Raw genomic sequence first — 23925 nt, forward strand, 5'->3', positions numbered from 1 at the left:
ATAGTGTGCCTCATTTTTGACATTCTACAACATCTATAACTGCATAACTATGGACTACTTTCAGGGTTTTTTTGACCACATTATTACTTTGCCACATTATTTAAACTGCCATAATCTGTAGCATAGGCTACTATGGAAAAAGAACTAGAAAAACCATACTAAATAAATTCCACAAAAATGACGCACAATTTCTATTAAATGTATAGAAAGTAGCCTATGCGGCCTCTCTTTTTGTATGACCAATAATTGCTTAGAAACAAACCACCATTCTAAAGTGACGCTTTCAAATAGCCTAATAGTTTGGGTGAGTTGTTATTATGTTCAGTAATTGACTCCAGATGAATTATTGAAAGTTATTGCACACCCAGGTGATAATGTGGCCATGACCCAAAGAGGTTACACCTCTGGGTGTGCATACATTTTCAATTATTCAACAGTTTATCGACAATTATTCTTACTTCAGTATTCTTTTGTAACTTTATCTAAACAGATCTTCTAAGACTTCATCCCTCACAGATATTAAGTAAATGAGACATTTACATGATTTTAGATGATGGAACAACGTATGAAAAGCCCCGGGGTAAATGGACCATTGGATGTGTTTTTGCCTTACAACAACTATGAGAACAAAAGACACTCACAATCATACTGATTTCTATACAGTAACATATGATGACTTCAATATTAATTTTTCAGGATTTATTAAATATTTTTTCCCCAACATGCATTCAATCAATACATTATTATTCCAGTGTTTTTTCTTTTATCTCTTAAATGAAAACAATACACCCACAAAATTCATCAGGGCTAAGTAAGCCAACTTGGAACCTGAGTTTACAGTAACTGCATGGTCATCATCATTTAATAATGCTTCTTGAAATAATACTGCAAAAACCACTAATCAAACAATGTACTTAATGCACGGTATTTTTCCCCATTTGCTATAATGCAAAATATATAAGTGACTACTCTGAATGCTAGTTGCATGTGACAAAAAAGGATCTGAATGTCAGTCTCTAAAGTCGACTTGTTACTATTTTCATTTTAATCAATCATTAAATACTGATCATTAGCATACATTTTGTTTAAAAATCAGTATTTCTTGGGGAGCTCAAGGAAACATGATAAAACTAAACATCTCTAATCAAAACTTTGTTGCCATTACAGATTGTCATTGTTTTCTCTTGGTAATCTATCATTTTTTTAATAAATATGATTTAGAATACAGGATTGCCTATTATAAGGATTGCACACAAGACACTTAAAACATTTATTCGGAAACATCTGAAACATAAGTTATGGCACATTTTCGAAAGCAAAGAGTTCAAAGAGAGTGAAACCTCCATGTATCTGCGTTCTACTGGCTGGACTGTTGAAACATATTTGATCCCAACATTGTCTTTGTAGCTCTGTCATCATTTATGATATGTACTTAAGCAGATAAGGATGGAGATGACACTGAAACTGAATGTGACTTATTAATGTACTCAAGTTTTATGTCCGATTCCGTTTGGATACATCAGATGCAAACACTTAGTCTTTCAAGAAATGCTGGTAAAAGAAATGTTCTATCATTTTTCTCCAGTGACTTTGTTCTTCTTCATCATGAATTCACAAATCTATCATTTCAACTCAGTTGGTGATGCCGTGGTGACAAGGGAAATATTCAAGGGGACAAATACGTTCCAGTCTCAAAGCTGATGTGAGAGTTCCACATCAAAAAGAATCCATTGATCCTCTTATTTCTGTACATATTGTACAATTAATTCATTACTTCAGTGTTATTCTCAGCCAGACTCTTCTCTTGTTGCAGATATTACAAATCTGCACATCCTCTGGCGATCCTTGTCCATTTGAGGTTGCAAAATGAATGATTTAGCAAACAGCAGTTTGCCTTGACTATCTCCTCAGACTACTTCATTAGGATGTACACAGGCCTTGGTCACCTGAAGATAGATAGCATATATGTTATATAATGCAATTTGTCTGTAAAAACAACAAATAAATGATGTCCAGACTAATTATTATTAAAAAAAAATTTTAAGATTTTTTATTGCGTAGTTTTGCTTGGAGTCAATTGTTTTAGTTATAATGCAATGAAACATGCCAAACTGTGATGTAATTTTTGGCCAGGTTGTCATACAAAGAAATTATGAACACATGCAAAAACAAGAGCGAACCAAGGAAATATTAATAACTGATTATGTTATAGTCAATATATGTTTTTTTTTTTTGTGTGAGCTTTTGGATTTTATAGGCCTTTTTTTACATAGTAAAATAAAACCTGTTGCCTTGTTTACCTTTTTTGCCAAGTTTAGTGTTTTGTTATTCCCTCATATATATATATATATATATATATAAAAACAACTATCCCTTCCATACATCACTTTTGGTATATACTCACATAAATATATACAGTTGTAATCGAAAGTATTCAACCCCCATTGCAAATCAGGTTTATTGGCAAAATTTATAGACTTTCAGCTGTTTGCAATGAACAAATAAAAAAAAGTGATAGTTGGAATAGCTCAACACAACAAATGTTTCAAGTGGTTTCCCCAAATTCAACTGAAAATGCATTTTTTAATGACTTCTGCAGTCTCAAAATTATTCAACCCCTTCATGGTAAGCATCTTTAGTACTTAGTAGAACATCATTTTGCTGTTATGACCTGCTGCAAACGAGAGGTATAACCAGACACCAGCTTCTGACAGCGTTTCTGATTAATCTTAGCCCATTCCTCATGAGCAATGGCCTTCAGTTCAGTAATATTCTTGGGTTTGCGTGCTGCAACCGCCTTCTCCAAATCCCACCAGAGATTTTCTATGGGGTTCAAGTCAGGTGACTGTGATGGCCACTGTAGAATCTTCCAGGACAACCAAGCCTTGGTGGAATTTGAGGTATATGCTTGGGATCATTGTCCGGTTGGAAGGTCCAATGACACCCAAGCTTCAGCTTCCTCACTGACGGCATGAAGTTTTCTCCTAGGATTTCCTGATACTTCAATTAATCCATCTTGCTTTCCACACTCTGCATGTTTCCAGTGCCAGAGGATGCAGAGCAGCCCCAGAGCATCAACGAGCACCACCATGCTTAACTGTAGGCTGAGTGTTCTTTTCAGCATATGCTTCATTCTTCTTCCTCCAGACATACCGGGCTGGAAAGTTCCAGTTTTGTTTCATCGCTCCACAGAACAGAATCCCAAAACTTCTGTGGCTTATTTATATGACTTTTGAGCAAATTGGAGCCAACTTTTTTTGTGCTTTTGGATCAGTAGTGATGTACATGTTCTGGCATGTGTTCAGTACGCACCTTACTGTGCAAGCTGAAACCTTAGTGCGTGTTGCCACCAAGTTTTTCTGCAGGTCTTTTGCAGTTACTTGAGGGTTTTTCTGAACCTGCCTTCTCAGAAATCTGGTTGCAGCGTTGATAGCTTCCTTTTTCTGCCTCGTCCATGTAGTGTAACCACTGTTCTTTTAACACTTAAACTTGCAAACTATGCTTTCAAACGGTGTCTCTAGAAACATTTAGTGCCTTGGCTATTTTTTTGGATCCTGTTCCTTGTTTGTGAAGGGTGAGGATTTTTTCTCTTAACTTTTTGGACCATTCTTTTGACTTAGCCATATTTCGAACATGCAATCAAACGTGACACTCAAAAAACCTAGCCATTTCAGATATTTCATGTGTTCTAGCTCAAGCACACCTGGTGCAACTAATGAAGCCCTTGATTAGTTGCATCAGGTGTGCTTGAGACAACATCTGTTTTGCAGATTTGTGCTGTTGTGATTCTATTCAGAGGGTTGAATAATTTAGATTTTTGATATATATATACACACACACACACACACACACACACACACACACAGAAGGTTGATGGAAAGATATACAGGTACAACATATTTCTTTTTACCTTCTGGTCTTTATTGGGATCTATCTGGTTCAACTTTGGTTTCTCCATTCTGCTTGTCGTTGGATTTCTGCGAGAGATGAGTGGAAACAGTGGCTGCCTGGGCCACGGCTTTGAAGCTACGCTTGCGCTTCTGAACGTTCTGCTCTGGGTGGAAGATGATGACATAGACTTTGGGGATGTACAGCATGCCCAGGGACACCGTGGCACTCAAGCTCATGGACACAGTCAGCGTGGTGGTCTGAATGAACATCTGGTTCAGGGCGGAAAAAAGATTAAGAGTAATATTTTAGCCTGGCCTTAGCTGCGACCTATCACAAGTGGTAGATCAGCTGTCAGGGCTTTAGCACTCCACATTACACTTATATACATACTGTCTGTTGATGGTCACAATTAATTCCCTGGAAATCAGTGTAATCAGTGTAATGACCCAAAGGGCTGACATCAGCCACGTGCAAACAATTCAGTCAGTTTATAGTATCCCGTCTTAGTGCGACATATAATTTGCATACATTAATTATGTATTCAAATAAGGTTGATGTGAGGTCAGCGTCTTTAATATGAGCCAAATGAATAAACCCTGATCTCATGAATGTTTATTGGCATGTGAGTCGTTCATATATGACAACTGGCGAAGATGCACAACACAGTTGTGTTCATTTATAATATAAATATCATAATAGCCCCTAAAGAGATCTTAAATTTCATGAAATTATGTGGACTGCACCCATATAATGACTGCCACTCTAAAAAGTCTAAAGCGCTGTCACACAAGAAACTATTAAAACTGTTTTTTATTAACATTATAAAACTAAACAAAATACACTTTAAAATTTAAACTCAGTATAATAAAATGTGAGATAACAGCACTCAAAAACACATATCTAAAAATATATATACATACACACTGCCGCCCGCTCTGTAGTCTAGTCTTTTATTTTTCCATGCGTTTTCAAGAAATGAAAAGACTTGAAGACCACCTGAGGGTCAAAAGCTTTGCGGTTGACCGGCCACTAAAAGACCTCTCTATTAGTCAGAGTATACTTTCTATTTTTAAATCCCCATGCTTTGTAAGCAAAACCATCCCCCACAGGATGAATAGACGTGAAAAATAATAAACTAAATGCATTAAGTGTAGCCAGCATCTTAACAGCTTTTAGTCCAATACAAAACACCATCCAATTAAATAGCAATTATGTTAACCAGATATAGCTACAGTTTTTTAGGTTTCTAATATCTGATTATGGTTGAAGCATTCACAAGTAAATGTTTCAGCATCATTAACTGAACCAGAGCCATCTTATCCAGAGAAATGTATGTCTAGACACTTTCAGAGTGAAGATCATATTTCTGTATAACATGTTAATGTCAGGCACCAGCGAATCTTCTACACTAATATCATGGAAGCAAGACTTAGGATTTTATATAGATGATGATATAAAATATCCCAACAGACCCAAACACAGACTGTTAATAGTGAAACAATCGTGAAATGATTGCAATGTAAGTGACATGTATCTCAAAAGAATTAAATGAAAAGAAATGCAAAAGAATTTTGTGAGAAAATTAATAATGATTTTAAATTTAATGTACTTATTTACATAGTCGGGGAAAATACTGTATGAACAAATGTAATTAATGCATTGTTGCAACAAAAACAAAACGTACATCTATTTTTTCGGCAACACTTGATCCATTAATACTAACACTTTATCTTCTATTCTATATCTATTATCTTAAAAAAAAAAAAAAAAAGTACACATACTGCGTTAGATTAAACTGGGAAGGGTCATAGCACTTGCATATTGTTGTCCTATTGTTAGTTTTAACTGCTTCTATTGTTCTCATGTGTAAGTCGCTTTGGATAAAAGTGTCTGCTAAATGAATAAATGTAAATGTAATTATTTTTTTTCTATATAGAGCTGTTCTATATTGCCTGTTCTATTTAAATCAGATAAATCTGTCCAAAATATCTTATTGACAGTTTACCTTTTCTGTGGATTGTGATGTGCCGAAAAAAATGGGAACAAAGGCCAACCAGATGATACAGGTGGTGTACATGGTAAAGCCGATGGGTTTGGCCTCATTGAAGGTCTCAGGAACCCCTCTGCTCTTAATGGCATAGACTGTACATGTGACCATCAGCCCCATACTGTAGCTCAGACAGCCAATCAGAGACAGATCTGACATATCACATTTCAGGATTCCACGGGCATACTCCGGGTTGGGGGGACGTAGCTCATCAAAGTCGATATTCGTGTGAGGGGGCATCACTCCAAACCAAATGAAAACACCCAGGAGCTGTGAGCAGAAAAGAGCAATGAATCAACGTTCACAGAAAATCAACTTCTGTAAAGGTCCATGATATCATTAATACCAGTAAATCAGATAAGAAAAATAAGAATCCAAGAGACCATGTTTCTAAATGTTTTCTCAAATAATAAACAACCATTAATGGCTGACACCAAAAAGAGAAGAGCTTTCAGTGAAATTGCAGCCCCTCCGTGCTACACTCAAAAGCTTGCTCCTTTAATAATTTAATGGACGAAAAGTCCTTAGACCAAAATATCTTTTGGAGACATAAAGCACAGTGACAACACTGTAAACACAAAGCAGTTACTCTGATCAAGAGTTCATTTAGATACAAATGATACAAATAATTGAAATTAACATTGACTAAAGGTTTGATATATATATTACATTCCCATATATGTTGAATTACTGTATTTTTTGTGAGTTCAAAAAATAAAATAAAAATTAGTGGAATTGGCAGAATATTGTTCAGATTTTGTTTGTTGGAAATGTTTTTGTTTTTTTTATTAATTCTACAAAAACTTTCTTTTTTGAACACACAAAACATACAGTTTTTCAACATATATGGGAATGTGATAATACTACAAAGTTATGTGAAAAAAATGTGTGCATTTTTAACATGTATGTTTGTCAAGTATCTGGTAGATCGTTTTGGACAAAAGCACCTGCTAAAGGAATGTAAATTGTATTACAGACATACACGCACCTGTACTGAGATCAAAATAAATGTGATGATCAACTGGGATGTGGGGCTGATAAATTTTGGTGGTGTGACTGATTTTTTTCCCTGCTCAAAGATCCTGTAGATTCGATTCGTTTTTGTGAGCATGGCAGAATAACTGATGCACATGCCCAGCCCCAATAACAGCCTGCGGAACGCGCACACCACAGAGCCTGGCTCGGCGATCATGAGGAAGGTGATGAGGTAGATGAGGAAGATGCCCGTCAGGAGAACATAGCTGAGCTCTCGGCCCGAAGCACGGACTATTGGGGTGTCGTTGAATCGGATGAAGGTGATGATGACTCCTGATGTAGCAAGAATGCCCAGCACTGCCAGAAATACTGGGATAATGGCCCACGGAGAGCTCCACTCTAGCTTGATGATGGGAGTGGGTCTGCAGCTCGTGCGGTTAGGGGTGGGCCTCATGTCATAGGGACACATGTCACAGTTAAACTCGTCCAATAGGTATTGATAGCCGTCGCATAGTTCACAGTGCCAGCAGCACGGCACGCCCTTCACCATTCTCTTCCTCTCCCCAGACTCACAGGGGAAGCTGCAAACCGAGTCTGGAACCGCTTTATCCCCTCCAGACCACTGCATTTCCTCAGCCTTACAGAAAAAGAGGGGAATATTTCAAGAACACGCATTCAGAAATGTCCCAAAATACAAAGGGGCTTAATATGCTTACACTGAGTCGTAAGTGGTTGGTCCACTGGCCGATGAGTTTATATCCCGGGCTGGTGGTGTTGGAAAGCTGGTATTGAAAGATATCATATCGTCCTGGGGCGTCACCGTTTTCATTAAACATCACACTTGTACCGGCACTGCCTTCAGAGTAAACACACAGGGTTTTGATATTCAACATCACTAGTTATTATTTCAAATGCAATCATTTGAAACAACAGAGTTATTTAAAAGAAATGCCCCATTGGAATGGCATAAAATTGTATTAATGCGTGACAATACACGCTTCTGCAAACCATTGTTCTTTTTCACCTTTTGATTTAAAGTAAAATTGTCAAGCGTAACTTTGAAGGTGACTTTTCCATATCAAAGCTTGCTTAAAAAAATAGTGTTGTAACTGAAAAAAGGGTAACACTTTACAATAAGGTCCCATTACTTAACATTAATTAATGCAATAACTAACATGAACTAATAGCAATACATTTGTTACAGTATTTATTAATCTTTTTTAATGTTAGTTATTATTAAAACATTGTAGTTCATGTTAGCTTAAATCCATTAAATAATATTAACAAATTCAACTTTTGATTTTAATAATGTATTAGTAAATGTTGAAATTAACATTAACTAAGATGAATAAATACGTTAAGTAATGCATTTAACTAATTAATGAACCTTTCTGTAAAGTGCTACCAACAAAATGTAATTATATGAGGAAAAATGGGGTACAACAAGGCAAACTCAATTTCATGTTCCAGAGTTTACTAATTGCAAATCACGGTCTGCACACAGTGTTTTGCCTTAGGCACTCAAGGCCGAAAAGATTTCCATAAAAGAGCGTGAGGACGACCACTGTGCGTAAACTGAATAGCTGTGCTTTTCATAGAAATGTCTTAAGAGCGAGTGACGAAAAGAAAAGGGATTTTCACAGAAAGATAGCGCTGAAAAAGGAAATGCGCCTTGTGTTTGGAAAGAGGCTGCCCCAGGGAGAATCATAGACAAGGAGAGAGAGACGAGGTACGTGCGCTGCTGCATTGTGCATTAGTGGATCTCTTCAGGCTGGGATTGAGTGCTGACCTCTCTCGCCGCACTCTGACTAACCCATGGGACTCACAACCCTCCTCCTTGGAAACAGCAGCTTCTGTTCTGGCCTTTCCCCTCTTGCAGAAACTACTCCTCACCTATTATCACCTGTCAGTCTCACAGTAATGGCAATATCCTCGATTCGAGAAGTGCACGTTTATTACGTGCAACCTTCCTGGCAGATTCAAACAAAGCATTCCTCGGAAATAATGACTTACATTCAAACTGCTGTGAAGTTCATTAGTCTTGTAGCCATTACGGAAATTCTGACTGTATCAAGGTCTCGTTCACAATGTTTGGAATGGCTCACATGCTTCAGCTGTGTCCTTGAGAAGGCTTACCATTAAAATTGACAGCACGGATGTAGCTCAGCAGCATTCTTCCATCCACCGGGTCCATTTTGTCACAAACGCCCATTGAACCCGGACAAAGGTCTATGTGCATGCTATGGAGAGCGTGGGCCATGGCATACACAGCGTCGATCACAAACTGCACTTTCCCTTCCTGCTCGTATGCCGAATCCTGGCTGATTCGTTCTTCTCCTAAAAGACCGAAAGCAACACGACAGGAATTGAAAAGCTTTGCTGGAGGAATAATCCATTTAGATGTGCTTTGCACATCTTAAAAGCATAAAAATGTATGATAATTCAAGTACTACAGCATTTATGGGAGTAATTTGTTGGAAATGATTTCCTCGCCTGTGCATTTCCTCAGCCCGCTTTCGCCTCTGATTCCAGGCCGTGTCAGTTTGCATTTGAAGTCATCCTCCCAGAACTCAGCGAACCAGATGTTCCTCCTGTTGTTTTCCAGAGATCTTGTGGCAAAGTACTGGTCAAACCCTGAGAAACAGGTTAAAGGGATAGTTCACCCCAGAATGAAAAATATGTCATCATTGTGAAACCATATTGTCATTTTCAAATGTATGGCAAAAGCTGCATTACAACACCAAAGGTTTTTTTTTTTTTTCTCCACTATTGTCCCCTGATTGAATTTTTCTTGCCTCTGTCACATTCGGGTTGCTCAGTTGGGGTTTAAAAGACAAATTTAATATTATTTATTTAACTGCACTGAAACTTTCGGATATGAACAAAATTTTAACCGAATTGAGCTGGATAATGACACTAACTTAATAATATTGACACTGTTATTGAACTGAACTGAATCAACACTGAACTTTCTTGAGCTGAGTAATAACATAATAGCCTTCTGTAGAGCTGCCTTATAGCCGAATAAAACTTCATAATTGATTAACTGCAACATTTACACAGTTATTGAACAGAATTAAATCAACATTGAACTAAATTGAGCTGAATAATAGCACTATTATCTTCTGTAGAGCAGCTTTACAGCTTAAATCGAATGTTTCATAATGGATGAATTTTACAACATAAGCACTGTTATTTTCCAGTTGTATTAATGTGAAGCTACTTTGAAACAGTCTGTATTGTATAGAGCGCTACATAAATATACTGTATGTGACTCGATTTGACTTAAGTACTTAATACATGGCCATAGGTGCAGAATCTTTTTGAATAACTGAGTCTGAATTTGAAACAAAACAAAAAATTGGGGTGGATTTTTTTCTTAATTATGAAACCTTCGTTGATCTTACTCTGCTACAAGTTCATACCATCAATGGACGCTCGCTTGGGGAGGATGGTAACTGCACCCTCAGCCACGTCCTCCTGGTCCAGGATGGGTGAGATTTTTGCTCCCCAGCTATCAGATCCCACAAACAAAAAGTGACCTGTAAGATTGGCTCTCTTTGCTGCTTCCAGGACACGCCTACAATAAATGAATTAAAAAATCTCAGAAAGGCAGAAAGAAATATCTTTAAGGTTCATTAAAAATAAGGAAAATCAGATCCACTGTAGTTATGATTTGTTGATTATTGCTGATTTCCGAACGATTAAAAACGATTAAAGATTAAAATTCACTCTGTAATATATTCATTTGCCGTATTTCCTTCTAAGAATCCTGATGTTCCAGTTGTAGGGTGATTGATCTGTTCTCAAACCATTTTCAAACCTTTTCCAAGGCTATATCTCCTGCTTCCGAGTCATTCAGAATTACTACTAAAAGACAACTCACTTGATGTCATCTTCATTAGCGAAGATAATAACCCCTCTGGCATTGGATGTCTCCATTAGCCTTTTGATGATCTTGTCAAACTCTCCTGGTCTTGGCTCCCTAGGAATTTTAATGGCCTGTGCGATGCAAAGACCCCCTGAATAAAACAAATTAAAATGACGAATAGTTTTGAAGGACTCTGATACGTTCATAAGAGAATGATGGTTGCAGGGTCTTTAGATTGAATATACCATCCCGGTCAATCTGTAGCATGTCTGTCATTAAGTCTAGGTGACTAATAACTTGTTTACCCACAGGAAACCTTTATCCTCTGATCATTATCCTCTTTCCTCATCAAATACAACACCAGATGTGTTAAATCAGTGGATAGACTGTGATAAGTTCCTCGTCAGTTATGGAAAATCAGGGTATGGTAAATCAGGTTAAATTAACTTACAACCAAAGCACATAATATATATTAGATATTATTATCAATATAACATAAACAATATATTATATTGATTTATATATGTAGATTTAAATACAATCTTTTAAAAGCACTGAAGTCACTTTTCATTACTTTTCTGTACCTGCTTCCCTGGATATCTGGATGAAAGCATCTACACCACTCTCTCCATAGTTCCCCTCTGATGCCAGAGTAGAAACATAGTTCCATCCCATGGCTTTGACAATGTCCACCATCGCCTGGGCCTGAAAGGAATCTGGCGGCACGACTCGGGAGAAAAATTCGTAGCGATTGTTGTCACTAAGCTCAGGTGCTGTTGAAGCATAACTGATCTGAGGAATCTGCAAAATGGAAGATACAGAACACGACAGTGAGCAACAGCAGGACTCACTTTGCGTCCTTTACATGAATTTCAAGAAATTCTCTGATCTGCTAAATTGATTTTACTGGACTGATAAAATTCATTTTTGATGATGATGTTATACAACAGGAGGATGAGTGTTCCCTCTCCGTTGAAATCGTGGACAGGTTTGGGAGGTTCCAAAAGGTAGTTTTCTCAGCGATGCCATAGAAGAACCATTTTTGATTCCTCAAAGAACCTTTCAGGCAACAGTCCTTAAAAGAACCATTTTTTTTCTGAGTGTGAATAAATGTAAAGAATCTTTTTCCACTGAAGAATTTTTTGTGCAGTGGAAAGGTTCCATGGATGTTAAAGGTTCTTCATGGAACAAACATGCCAATAAAGAACCTTTATTTTAAAAAGTGTGGTGGGGATTTATGAGTGACTGTTTCTGTATGTTACATCATCACAACAGTATGTGGCGATGAGTTATGAGTGAATCAATAAAACATTTTCCCCATCGATTCATTTAAAACTGGCTCCATCTGAATATGAAGAGTTCAGATGCAAAAGCCTCTAAGTGCCATCTGAAATTTTCTTCTAGAATGATAATTTTTATCAAGCTCATATATTTAAGTTCAGTAATTTCACTTTAATGGCAATGAAAAACATATTAATTGCCATTTAAGTGAAATGACTGAACTTAAATATGCGAGCTTGATAAAAATGATCATTCTAGAAGAAAATTTCAGATGGCACTTAGAGGCTTTTGCATCTGAACTCTTCATATGCAGACTTCCCGACTATAAAGTAGGTGAAAAACAGTATGAGTAATACCGGTTTGTCAGAATTCAAAAGGATTAGGCAAAAAGTACCCAGATGACTTACTACTCATGGCAAAATTCATTGCACACAAGGTCACATAACAATGAAAACATGACAAATGTGGTATATCCAGATTACATTCATACTATACAGAACATACTTTTTTTTAACGGTCGCAAAGCAAGTAATTATTCAAAAGAATTGCCTTCTCAGAGAGCATGTGATTTTGGATGAAGCCATTTGTGAGTCACTGAATCATTCACTACATTCATACAGGGATGAAATGAGTCATTAGTGCATCACAGTTCGAGTGCTTATGCTCTATATGCCGTTTTGTAGTATAAATAGTGTGAGTAGTGTGTTCGTACTGAAAATTTCAAAAAAGAAAACTGCACTTCAAATACCCGGATGATGAACTTAATTAACCGAAAAAAGTGGTGGTGGAATGTTGGACACTTGATGCACTCAACTGTTGCAGCTTTCCTTATGTTGCCAAAGGGGAGGGTGCTGGATAACAAAATAACCGTATAATATTCATACACTACACGGTCGAGTACATAGTGCATAGTATAAGTGCATATGGTGTGTCATTTGGGACACAAATATTGAAATGTTCACTCCACCGATTTGTTCAGAAAACACTGATTCAGGAATGTCACTCAGAGACGCTGAACTATTAAAAAGCTGTGGCGGAGTGAAAATAGACAAAGCTATTGGCAATACTGGGTCTAAGGTTGCTCTTTTGTTTATTGAACTGTTGTATAAAATAAATATCACACTCGTACATGATATATAATAATGTCTGAAGATAATCATATTCAGCACAACAGCACATTTGCTCTAGTAATATTTCTTAGGCATGTCCTAAAACACAGGAAACGCATGTCTCCTGCAGCAAAACAACCCTAGCTTTAGAGGTAGTGTTTGCTGCAGCACATAAAAATCCTGGGAAAATACAGATGGCACGAGCTACCACTGTAAAAGCATTTGTTTGTATTAAAAAAAAAAAAAAAAAAAAGGATGAGAAGATTAATTTACTGTTGTGCTAGTTTCTTAATGATGCAGTTGATGTCATTGGGCTAGGCTTTGCGCCGACTAATGTCTGACGAGCGCGTATGGCTTAATGAAAGGTTCTTTAAAGAAGCGGGCAAGCGGACAGTGAGGAAAAGGTGGATACAGACCGGAGAAGGAGAGAAGAGGGAGAGGACCATTTGACAGATTATCTGGAAGGATTAGAGGGGTTTTAGTCAAATTATGTTAAGCACAGAGGGAGAGAGACAGATCAAGAGACAAGGTTGCCATTTCTCAGCCATAAGCCATACAATATATTTAATTCTACTAGCTTACTTGCTATGACAGATTTAACCTCTCCTCCCCCATCATATATATATATATTACAGCCTTTGCACTACCCATGACCGTTCAGGCACTTGTTACGTCTGGCATGAGAAACAACAACATTCAAAGTTTGCAATGCATTCCTCATCCAATTTCAAAGCATCAATGCAAATATATAAAGGATAACGTGGCTAAAGGAGGACGTTGCTGAAAGATTTTCTCAGATACTAATTTGTTGCTATGCATCATAAGCATTTCAGCCTTCCAGCCTGTCCACACATGAGTCATGTCAACATTAACAGCAGTCACATGCAAACATTACCTAGAAGTGTTTCATTCGTCTAAGCATCTACACTTAAAATGTGAACGTGCATTTTTTTTTCATCATGATCTGACCCTTAAAAATGACTTTCACTGGTGTGGTGTACAAATATAACCCAAAATATTCAGGTTGATTCATCCAGATTAAATAATATTTCTGATTAAAAAGTTAATGTAATCATAAAATTGAATGAAATCATAAATCATTGTTCTTTTAAAAGTAACATTTTTACTAGATAGGAAAAAAATACTTAAAGTCGTGTATAGCACTTAATCCAATTCTACAAAAATATGCTTTATAGGCTGAATGTCATCCACCTATTATAAGAATCTGATATAGAATGGTTCATGAATCTTTATGTAAAGACATCTTGTGTTGTCTTTAAAACAATCTTTTCTGAAACCCTTGATCAAGCAGATCTAGAGACTGAAATAAGATCTGTCCCTGTCGATCTATGTGTTAAAGGCCCACACTCATTCAGCTAAAGCCACAGAACAGAAGCTGCCTGTAGCTGATAACACGGCAACTGCATTTCTCCGGGCTCATGCTTGATTTTCCATCAGGAGTCTGAGCTGGAGAGCGGATCCTCCGTAATGCTGTAGTTAACATCTGTCTTCCTCAGTTACCACTTATCAGAACTCAGGGAGGAACATGGACATGGACAAGTTTGTAAAAATAAACATAGAAAATGATTCAAGATTACATTTGATGACACAAGCTGTTTATTCTTTGAGTGACTAAAGAATTGTGGTACGTCCATACACACCCCTTTCAATGAATCGATTCAAACTCTTTATTATTCAAAAATATTCATGAAAGTCCCTAATTTGATTATTAAATTATATGACAAAAAACATTGAGTAAAATGTTTATTATTATATACTGTTGTATTGTTTTATATCAATTAAAAATAAATTTTTTTTCCCTTGACATGCCTTGTTAATTTTGTACTTAATTCTGAATTTATTAATTATAAAATCTTATTTTTAAGATTTAAATGGTGATTTACTTGCATTACTAGCTGTATTATAATTTCAATGATGATTTTTTTTTAAGACAACGGGGTAAAATAGGGTACAAATTTCCACAAATATATATTGCCATATTTCCCCTGTTGATTAATCAGTTTTGTATTACAAGTTTTTTTAAATGCTATGTTTAGATGTTATGCTATCTAATTAAATATGCAATAATTGGCATATATTTCCAGTACAAAAATCTGAACACTGGATAAAGCCAGGTTCAAAATTCTTATATGTAATTTTTTACATTGTTTATATATTTGAGTTAAAGGTTTTTACAGAGGGGATTTTGGAAATATCTTTATATCAGTCCATAAATCAGAAAATACTGTAACCATGTTTTTGTCTTGCCTTAATAACAAATTTCAGAGCAAATATATAAATATTGAGATATACAAAAGTCTGGGTGACACTTACTCCAGTAAACATTTCTCAGGTTTCATTGCTTCATTTGTGTGCCAACTATCCCCCAGTCTCCGCTTTGTCCAAGGGTATCAAAAGGCAAAAAAAAAAAAAAAAATTGAGATGTGATTGTTTCAGCCATATCAGCCAGCCCTGTTCCAGACCGTATCACTAAAAGTAATGAACAACCACATCAAAATACGATTAGGATGCACAAATTCCAGGTATAATGTCCTGAGAAAAACCTAATGGGGCTTTGATGAGTCACTTTTATTTTGTGAATTGTTTATCTTCCCTGAACCCATGGTGACTGAAAATGATTGCAAATAACTTCTGGGCGAGGTTATCAGCTCACGTACTAAAGCACACGCAGCTTTGAGCGCTGACCACAAAGAACACAAATGATTAAAACCGATAAATAAATAAAAAAGATCTAACGTGGCAGAGGGTGGAATGAAATTGAATGTAGTTCAGGTGTAGGATTTGCAAGCTGAATGACGATCTAGAAATGAGAAAGGATTTGAAATTAAATGACATGCACGCAGCAAATTTCAATGTGGTGGTTCTCAATGATTTAAGGACACAGGTCAATGACGTGCGTAATTCAAAAACACTTCTCACTTCGAGGAAAATCTGATACTCTACAACAAAATAAAGAAAGAATCTATATCATTTAAGAAGCTCTTGCTGAGAGGCCAGTGAGCTGAAACACAATCCAAACCTTTTAACAGAATTAGTTATACTTCCTTTAGCCCTGGCGCTATCAGCAGCGCTGCAGCATCCAGGCTTGCAGCAACACCATGCAAGAGGAAGGAAATCCAGTCACTGCCACACATATACAACATTAAAAAAAACATACAAGAGCCATACATCTTATGGCACTACAAGCAAAAACATTGTTTTTTCAGACACTGGTTGTGGTCACTTTTGACTATTTTGCTTCCATAACATGTCTTCTTTCAGACTAGTGGAAATAAAACATCCGTAATGTAAATTTATGTGTTCCCACTTTGTCTATTTGCATCTTTATATTTCAATTCTTTAAAGGCCATTGAGTTTTTTCTCATGCTCTGAATCAGACATCTCCACTTCAGTAGCACTCACACCAAACTTTCCACTTGTAAAATGTCTATATTCCGAAAGCTTTTAGAGAAGGGTTTGTACATATACAATTTGCCTGATTTACTTACATAATATTTTATTCCTAAAAATATGTGAAATATTTTTCTGGCTGTTTTCTGACAGTATTTTCTGATTTATGGACCGATATAAAAAGAATCCTACACTGTAAAATCCAACAGTGATTCTAACTAGCACTTTTTAGTTAACTTTACTTAATGTCTTAACTTAATTGTAAAAATCTAGTAATCTGCACTATTCACATACTATGCTTTGTTTACTAAGAAAACCAAAATTAAGATTAATTGATTGGTTTGAGTGTGGTTTTTGAGGCGGGAAAAATCTTAATGGACTTTTCATTCATTTCCTCCACTTCTGCAGTTATTTTTCTCTGTTTGCATTCACTCATTTCCCAAAGTCATCTTGAATGTTGAAATTTTAAAACAACTGAAAAATTTGAGAGAACATCACATAAGCTGACTTCACAAATTGATGCTGATTTTCCTAAAAAAAAATTAGTCACCATTATGGCGATTAGTTATCCCTTTGGTTGGGCACTTGGAACTTCATTTATACTCTTGTAACTCTCTTCCCATTGATGCAGTGATTGCAACAAGAAATCAGTTATTTGGTTTCAAAGGAAGAGAAGATATATATATATATATATATATATATATATATATATATATATATATATATATATATATATATATATATAAACTATATATATATATATATATATAAACTATATTTATATATATATATAAACTATATTTATATATATATATATATATAAACTATATTTCATGTCAGTTAATGATCTTTTATATTTTTGTTGATAACACTTATGTCCAAAACCTTGTGAAACTTTTAATTGGGTTTATATTATCCCTCTATATTTGTGACAGTCTTGCAATTGATCATACTTGAGTCACACAGACTTCAACATTCAGCCTGCAAAACACAACAATGGTAACAATTATATGTTATTTAAAGTAAATTATCAAGTACTCTCTACAGTTCTTTTTTAGTTACTAGAACTCTTGTGTAAGTGAACTATACTAACTAAGCATTTGTCAGTACCACATACTATTCCTATTTTACTTGTTTTTTTTTAAAGGCAATCGGTTTGCATGCTTTTTTTAAGTCCAACTAATTAGATTTTACAGTGTACTTGAAAAATCTGTTAACTCCAATATGTCAACAAAATGATAAACCATGTTTAAACAACCTATAATTTCAGAAAACTTGTAATACAAACCAATTGTATTGTACTGTGATTAATAAACTGGGGAAAGTATTGCGATATCTATTTGTTTAAACTCTATTCACCTGTAATGTCTTGCCTTAAATGAAGCATTTGCTGAGCCTGAGACTGAGGGCATCAACATTAAAATGTAGTTCATCAAAATGAAGTTAAAAATGATCCCTCACCGCAAACAGTCGAAGAACGTTGGCCACCATTATGGACACTGAGCTGGCCGAAGCCCCGATGACCCCTACCACTCGCTCTGGTTTTGGAATGATGGGAGGCTCTCCATTGGAACAGCGAACATCTGAATTGTCTTTCTGGATGAGGGCCTGGACAAAGGTGAGGGACTGTTCCAGCGCATATGTATCCCTGGAGCACGTGTCCAGTATCCTGGCACCCAGGGTGATGTTAGGCAGCAGGTCTGGGTCGCTGTTGATCTGGTCCAGCGCATACAACATGGCCTCCATACGATGGATCCCCTTCTCCTTCTTAATTTCCCCACATGGAACACCAGCGGGGCCCCTGGAATGCACCGGAAAAAGCCCTCCCAGAGTGATGTCACCCTCGATCTTTATGGAATGAGTTCCTGAGGAGGAGGCCGAGGATTCTGGAGTAAATCCCATCATCACTATCCACATGATGTGAATCAGGGAGCCCGCGTGTTGTCTGGGTGCCCTGCTGATCCTGCAGTGATGGCATAGTGATGATGCGTGTTGGTGTGATGTCATTGCTGCCATGCAAGGGGCTGGTTCTTCTGCTACAGCACAATGCTTTTTTCTCTACCTGTGTCTCCTGTGGACAAAAGATGTACACGAAAATTATGCACAAAGTATGCCTTCAACAGCACTGCTTTGTAGATAGATTGTGTGATAATACATTAAAGGTGCAGATAAATGTTTGACCTCTTGACCCACACTCATTGATATTATCAAGAGACAACAAAATTATAGCTGGTTGAGAGCTTTTCTATTAAATATAATATAATTAATTTACTATAATAATAATAATGCAATGTATATATACACACACACACACACAGCATTGTGTTTGGTAGCATCTTTTAAGTTTGTTTCCTACTTGTTAAAGTTTTAGTTTTTTTTTTTTTAACACTGTGCCAACCTAACCCACTTTTCTATTAAATGTAATAGAATGAATTAAGTATTACAATAATGATATATATATATATATATATACAGTATATATATATACAGTATATATAGTATATATACAGTATATATACAGTGAGGAAAATAAGTATTTGAACACCCTGCTATTTTGCAAGTTCTCCCACTTAGAAATCATGGAGGGGTCTGAAATTGTCATCGTAGGTGCATGTCCACTGTGAGAGACATAATCTAAAAAAAAAAATCCAGAAATCACAATGTATGATTTTTTAACTATTTATTTGTATGATACAGCTGCAAATAAGTATTTGAACACCTGTCTATCAGCTAGAATTCTGACCCTCAAAGACCTGTTAGTCTGCCTTTAAAATGTCCACCTCCACTCCATTTATTATCCTAAATTAGATGCACCTGTTTGAGGTCGTAAGCTGCATAAAGACACCTGTCCACCCCATACAATCAGTAAGAATCCAACTACTAACATGGCCAAGACCAAAGAGCTGTCCAAAGACACTAGAGACAAAATTGTACACCTCGACAAGGCTGGAAAGGGCTACGGGGAAATTGCCAAGCAGATTGGTGAAAAAAGGTCCACTGTTGGAGCAATCATTAGAAAATGGAAGAAGCTAAACATGACTGTCAATCTCCCTCGGACTGGGGCTCCATGGAGGTGATCTCACCTCGTGGGGTCTCAATGATCCTAAGAAAGGTGAGAAATCAGCCCAGAACTACATGGGAGGAGCTGGTCAATGACCTGAAAAGAGCTGGGACCACCGTTTCCAAGGTTACTGTTGGTAATACACTAAGACGTCATGGTTTGAAATCATGCATGGCACGGAAGGTTCCCCTGCTTAAACCAGCACATGTCAAGGCCCGTCTTAAGTTTGCCAATGACCATTTGGATGATCCAGAGGAGTCATGGGAGAAAGTCATGTGGTCAGATGAGACCAAAATAGAACTTTTTGGTCATAATTCCACTAAACGTGTTTGGAGGAAGATGAGTAATGATAATGAGTACCATCCCAAGAACACCATCCCTACTGTGAAGCATGGGGGTGGTAGCATCATGCTTTGGGGGTGTTTTTCTGCACATGGGACAGGGCGACTGCACTGTATTAAGGAGAGGATGACCGGGGCCATGTATTGCGAGATTTTGGGGAACAACCTCCTTCCCTCAGTTAGAGCATTGAAGATGGGTCGAGGCTGGGTCTTCCAACATGACAATGACCCGAAGCACACAGCCAGGATAACCAAGGAGTGGCTCTGTAAGAAGCATATCAAGGTTCTGGCATGGCCTAGCCAGTCTCCAGACCTAAACCCAATAGAGAATCTTTGGAGGGAGCTCAAACTCCGTGTTTCTCAGCGACAGCCCAGAAACCTGACTGATCTAGAGAAGATCTGTGTGGAGGAGTGGGCCAAAATCCCTCCTGCAGTGTGTGCAAACCTGGTGAAAAACTACAGGAAACGTTTGACCTCTGTAATTGCAAACAAAGGCTACTGTACCAAATATTAACATTGATTTTCTCAGGTGTTCAAATACTTATTTGTATCATACAAATAAATAGTAAAAAAATCATACATTGTGATTTCTGGATTTTTTTTTTTTTTTGATTATGTCTCTCACAGTGGACATGCACCTACGATGACAATTTCAGACCCCTCCATGATTTCTAAGTGGGAGAACTTGCAAAATAGCAGGGTGTTCAAATACTTATTTTCCTCACTGTATAATATATATATATATATACAGTATATATATATATATATACACACACACACATACACACACATATACACACAGCATTGTGTTTGGTTGCATCTTTTAAGTTTGTTTCCTACTAATTTGAGTTTTTTTTATCAGTGTGCCAACCACAATATTGACAAAAAAATGTTTTCACTTAAAATAGTTAGTTAAAATCATTTAATAACCTTTTTTTTCATTCTATTTCTTTCACCGGGAATATTCAACAAAGAATGAAAAGTCTACCAACCAACTTGGTTCATTATACCATAATGATAAAAAAATAATAATAATACCATGGCATTGCCATCACAGTAGTGACCAAAAAAATGTTATTACCATAGTAGATTTATGTAAGGGCACCACAGCAGTATATTATTTTACATTCCTTACATTTTTTATTTTTTACATTTAGCCTACACATAAAAAAAATATTGACAAAAATTCAAGAAAGTACAACATGTAGTTTTACATCCAGTGTATAGCCTACGTTTTTTATTAATAATTTTACTGTACAAAAAAAAATATTTATTCTTTACAGTTAGGCTGTTTCAACCCAAAGTCTGTCTTCTAGAAAATTAACTTAGCCTACTTTTTCGTCTTCGCACTCAACAGACCGCTGAGAATAGAGGGCATGTATAGGCAAGCATATTAATATTTTATGCAAATTAACTGATACATATTCAGCAACAGGTGAGCGGAAAAATTGCTATATTTGGACTGAAATCTGAAGTTCCCGAAGGGAGACTAACGCGTCGCACACGCACACCGGTTTGATTAAGTGTTCATGGGAACAGCAGCACTGCTTCTTAACCATGTTTCACGAGACCTGAGCAGACATCTTTACAACATTTTACAACGTTTTAAGCGAATTTACATTCAATGTTTGGCATAACGATTAGTAATTGATTCTCACCGACTGATGCAGCTGCCAGTGAGCGCCCATCTGGAGCTGAAGTTGGATGGTTTTGAAGCACGATAGTAGATGTCCCAAACATCCGAGTCTTCAGCTCTCATCTTAAAATGTCCACAGTCTTCTCACACAACGACAATCTAAAGATTCGTTTGATTGATGTGAGATTTTAATGTAGAAAGTATTGAGAGCTTTAAGAAACTATAAAACGCTGGAAAAGGTGGAAAAGCCCGAACATTCCACAACTGTGATTCTACAAATCACTGTCAAATCCTTTAAAAGCCCCCTCACTCTCTGTCTCTTTCGCTCACTCTCTCGCTTTCTGTCTCCCTCTCTCTCACACTTGTGTTACTCTCTCTCTCTCTCTCTCTCTCTCTCTCTCTCTCTCTCTCTCTCTCTCTCTCTCTCTCTCTCTCTCTCTCTCTCTCTCTCTCTCTAATGGGCACAGATTGGGATTACCACATCATGCATGCATTTGAAAAGTCTCTGAGAGGGATGGACCGGTATATATTTTTAATGTGAACACTGCTGGATATAGTTCTCTGCGTATAGACCGTCTGCTTTTATGAAACAATCTGGTGCGAGACCCTAGTCTCGTCATAATGATTTATATGATTTATTTTTGTAGATTTTAGAATTATTCTTTGTCTTTTTATAAAGACAGATAATCTAGCTGACCTCACTGTCACGTGTGTTTTTTAAATGGTAGTGTATAGCCTTACTCTGGTCCATAATACTATCGTTGGACTTTATTCTGACACACATGGCATATGGGCTAATGGCTTTTCACATCTCCAACATATTGACTCTGCACTCTTTACCACTCTACAGATAAAGCGTTGTCGGGAAAATTCGGTTCGCGTATCTACCCCGAAGTGATAAAATTCTGTATCAAAATGTTAAGGCCAGACAAGTAGTACTACGGTGACGCATTGCTGCCACATATTTTTTCCCCTCAATTATGTCGTAATAACAAGATCTTATGTTGTTATCTTTTTCTCGTAATAACGAGATGTCATGTCGTTAAAACGACATATTTCTTGGCCTTATAAGTATGGAAGGCATTTTCTGCCAAATTTAAATAAATAAATTAAATGATTAAAATTAAAATTAAAACCAGATTAACGATTTCATTACAGAAAACTGTATGCAAAATATGTGACAAAATTGACAATGAAAGTCGCGGGAATCTTCAGTTGCCAGAGAAACTGTTCAGTTTCTGTTCATGTCAGTCATGGCTGAAGGGCGTTGTTAGGCACGACGCGAATATGAAACATTGGCCGAGGCCATATTTATTTAAATTTGGCAGAAAATTCCTTCCATATTTATAAGGACATGTGTAGTCATGTACAAAATATGCCTTTATCCACATAAAATTGATCGCCTTTATCACACTTCTACGTTCAAAAAGTAGTAGTAGGCAAGTAGCAGCCCCCAATCAGGCAAAATTAATCAATGAGGCCCTTTTTAAAAATATAAGTTTTTTTTATATAATATATTATATATAAGATTTATTTTTGTTAATAGGCTATATCTTCATTACCTAGAGATATAATTAAACAAAAAGTAGTCAAAACACATCTAACAGAACATAGCCTAAGTTGTTTATTTTTTACAACATTGTGTTCTTATTTTGTTTAATTAACGAAATGTCAATCTTCGTCTTTATAACAGAAGATACAATACAATACAAAAATCTTTAAGATACAGTACAGCCTACAATCTTCACATGTATAACGGATTGTCACCTTATAAACAGTCCGTTGTGTGGTGGAATAAGCAATGCTATATAGAAATATATGGTTAGTATCTTAATTTAAACTTTATTTGATTATTTTATTAGTTCATTAACTAATTATGCTAACTCAACTAATTTAATGTAAAAAGCTGCATACTAATTACTAATTAAATAATGTCAAATATTAAATGTAGACTATTGATTAGAGTTGCCATAGACTAAAGATTTTTCTAGACTAGTAGTCATTCAAGCAATTAGGACTAATTGCACGTTTATATTTAATCCTGGGTGCATATAGCCTAGTGGCTAATACACTCTGCGCTGACATTCATTGCTTTTCAGCTTATTGTGACCTGAGTTCAAGTCCCGGTTCGTCAAACTTTCTTGATACTATACTGCCCTATCATAATAAACGGCAAAAAAATATATTCTTTAAAATGATGCAAGTTAAGCTCCATCCACACACAAAAATAAAATCAGCATTTTTTAAGCCATTACATCAACACCTCTCATAATGGGAGTGGGGGAACGGATTCCGACAGCTG

The 23925-nt window shown here is 36.5% G+C and overlaps 1 protein-coding gene across 1 annotated transcript; it reads right to left on the bottom strand.

The window, feature by feature from the left end:
* Positions 1 to 693: 693 nt before the first annotated feature.
* grm6b (glutamate receptor, metabotropic 6b) lies at positions 694 to 21959 on the bottom strand. The gene is made up of 12 exons (XM_084101548.1): positions 21646 to 21959; positions 18047 to 18656; positions 11369 to 11585; positions 10800 to 10935; positions 10339 to 10493; positions 9407 to 9547; positions 9050 to 9250; positions 7630 to 7769; positions 6927 to 7550; positions 5897 to 6208; positions 3911 to 4160; positions 694 to 1946 (listed from the first exon to the last, which is right to left on the bottom strand). The coding sequence occupies exons 2-11, from the start codon at positions 18599 to 18601 to the stop codon at positions 3921 to 3923; spliced, it is 2721 nt and encodes a 906-aa protein (XP_083957674.1). The 5' UTR covers positions 18602 to 18656; positions 21646 to 21959; the 3' UTR covers positions 694 to 1946; positions 3911 to 3920.
* Between the last annotated feature and the right edge of the window lie 1966 nt (positions 21960 to 23925).

The sequence above is a fragment of the Abramis brama genome (assembly GCF_963993115.1).
Source record: "Abramis brama genome assembly, chromosome: 23".
NCBI lineage: Eukaryota > Metazoa > Chordata > Actinopteri > Cypriniformes > Leuciscidae > Abramis > Abramis brama.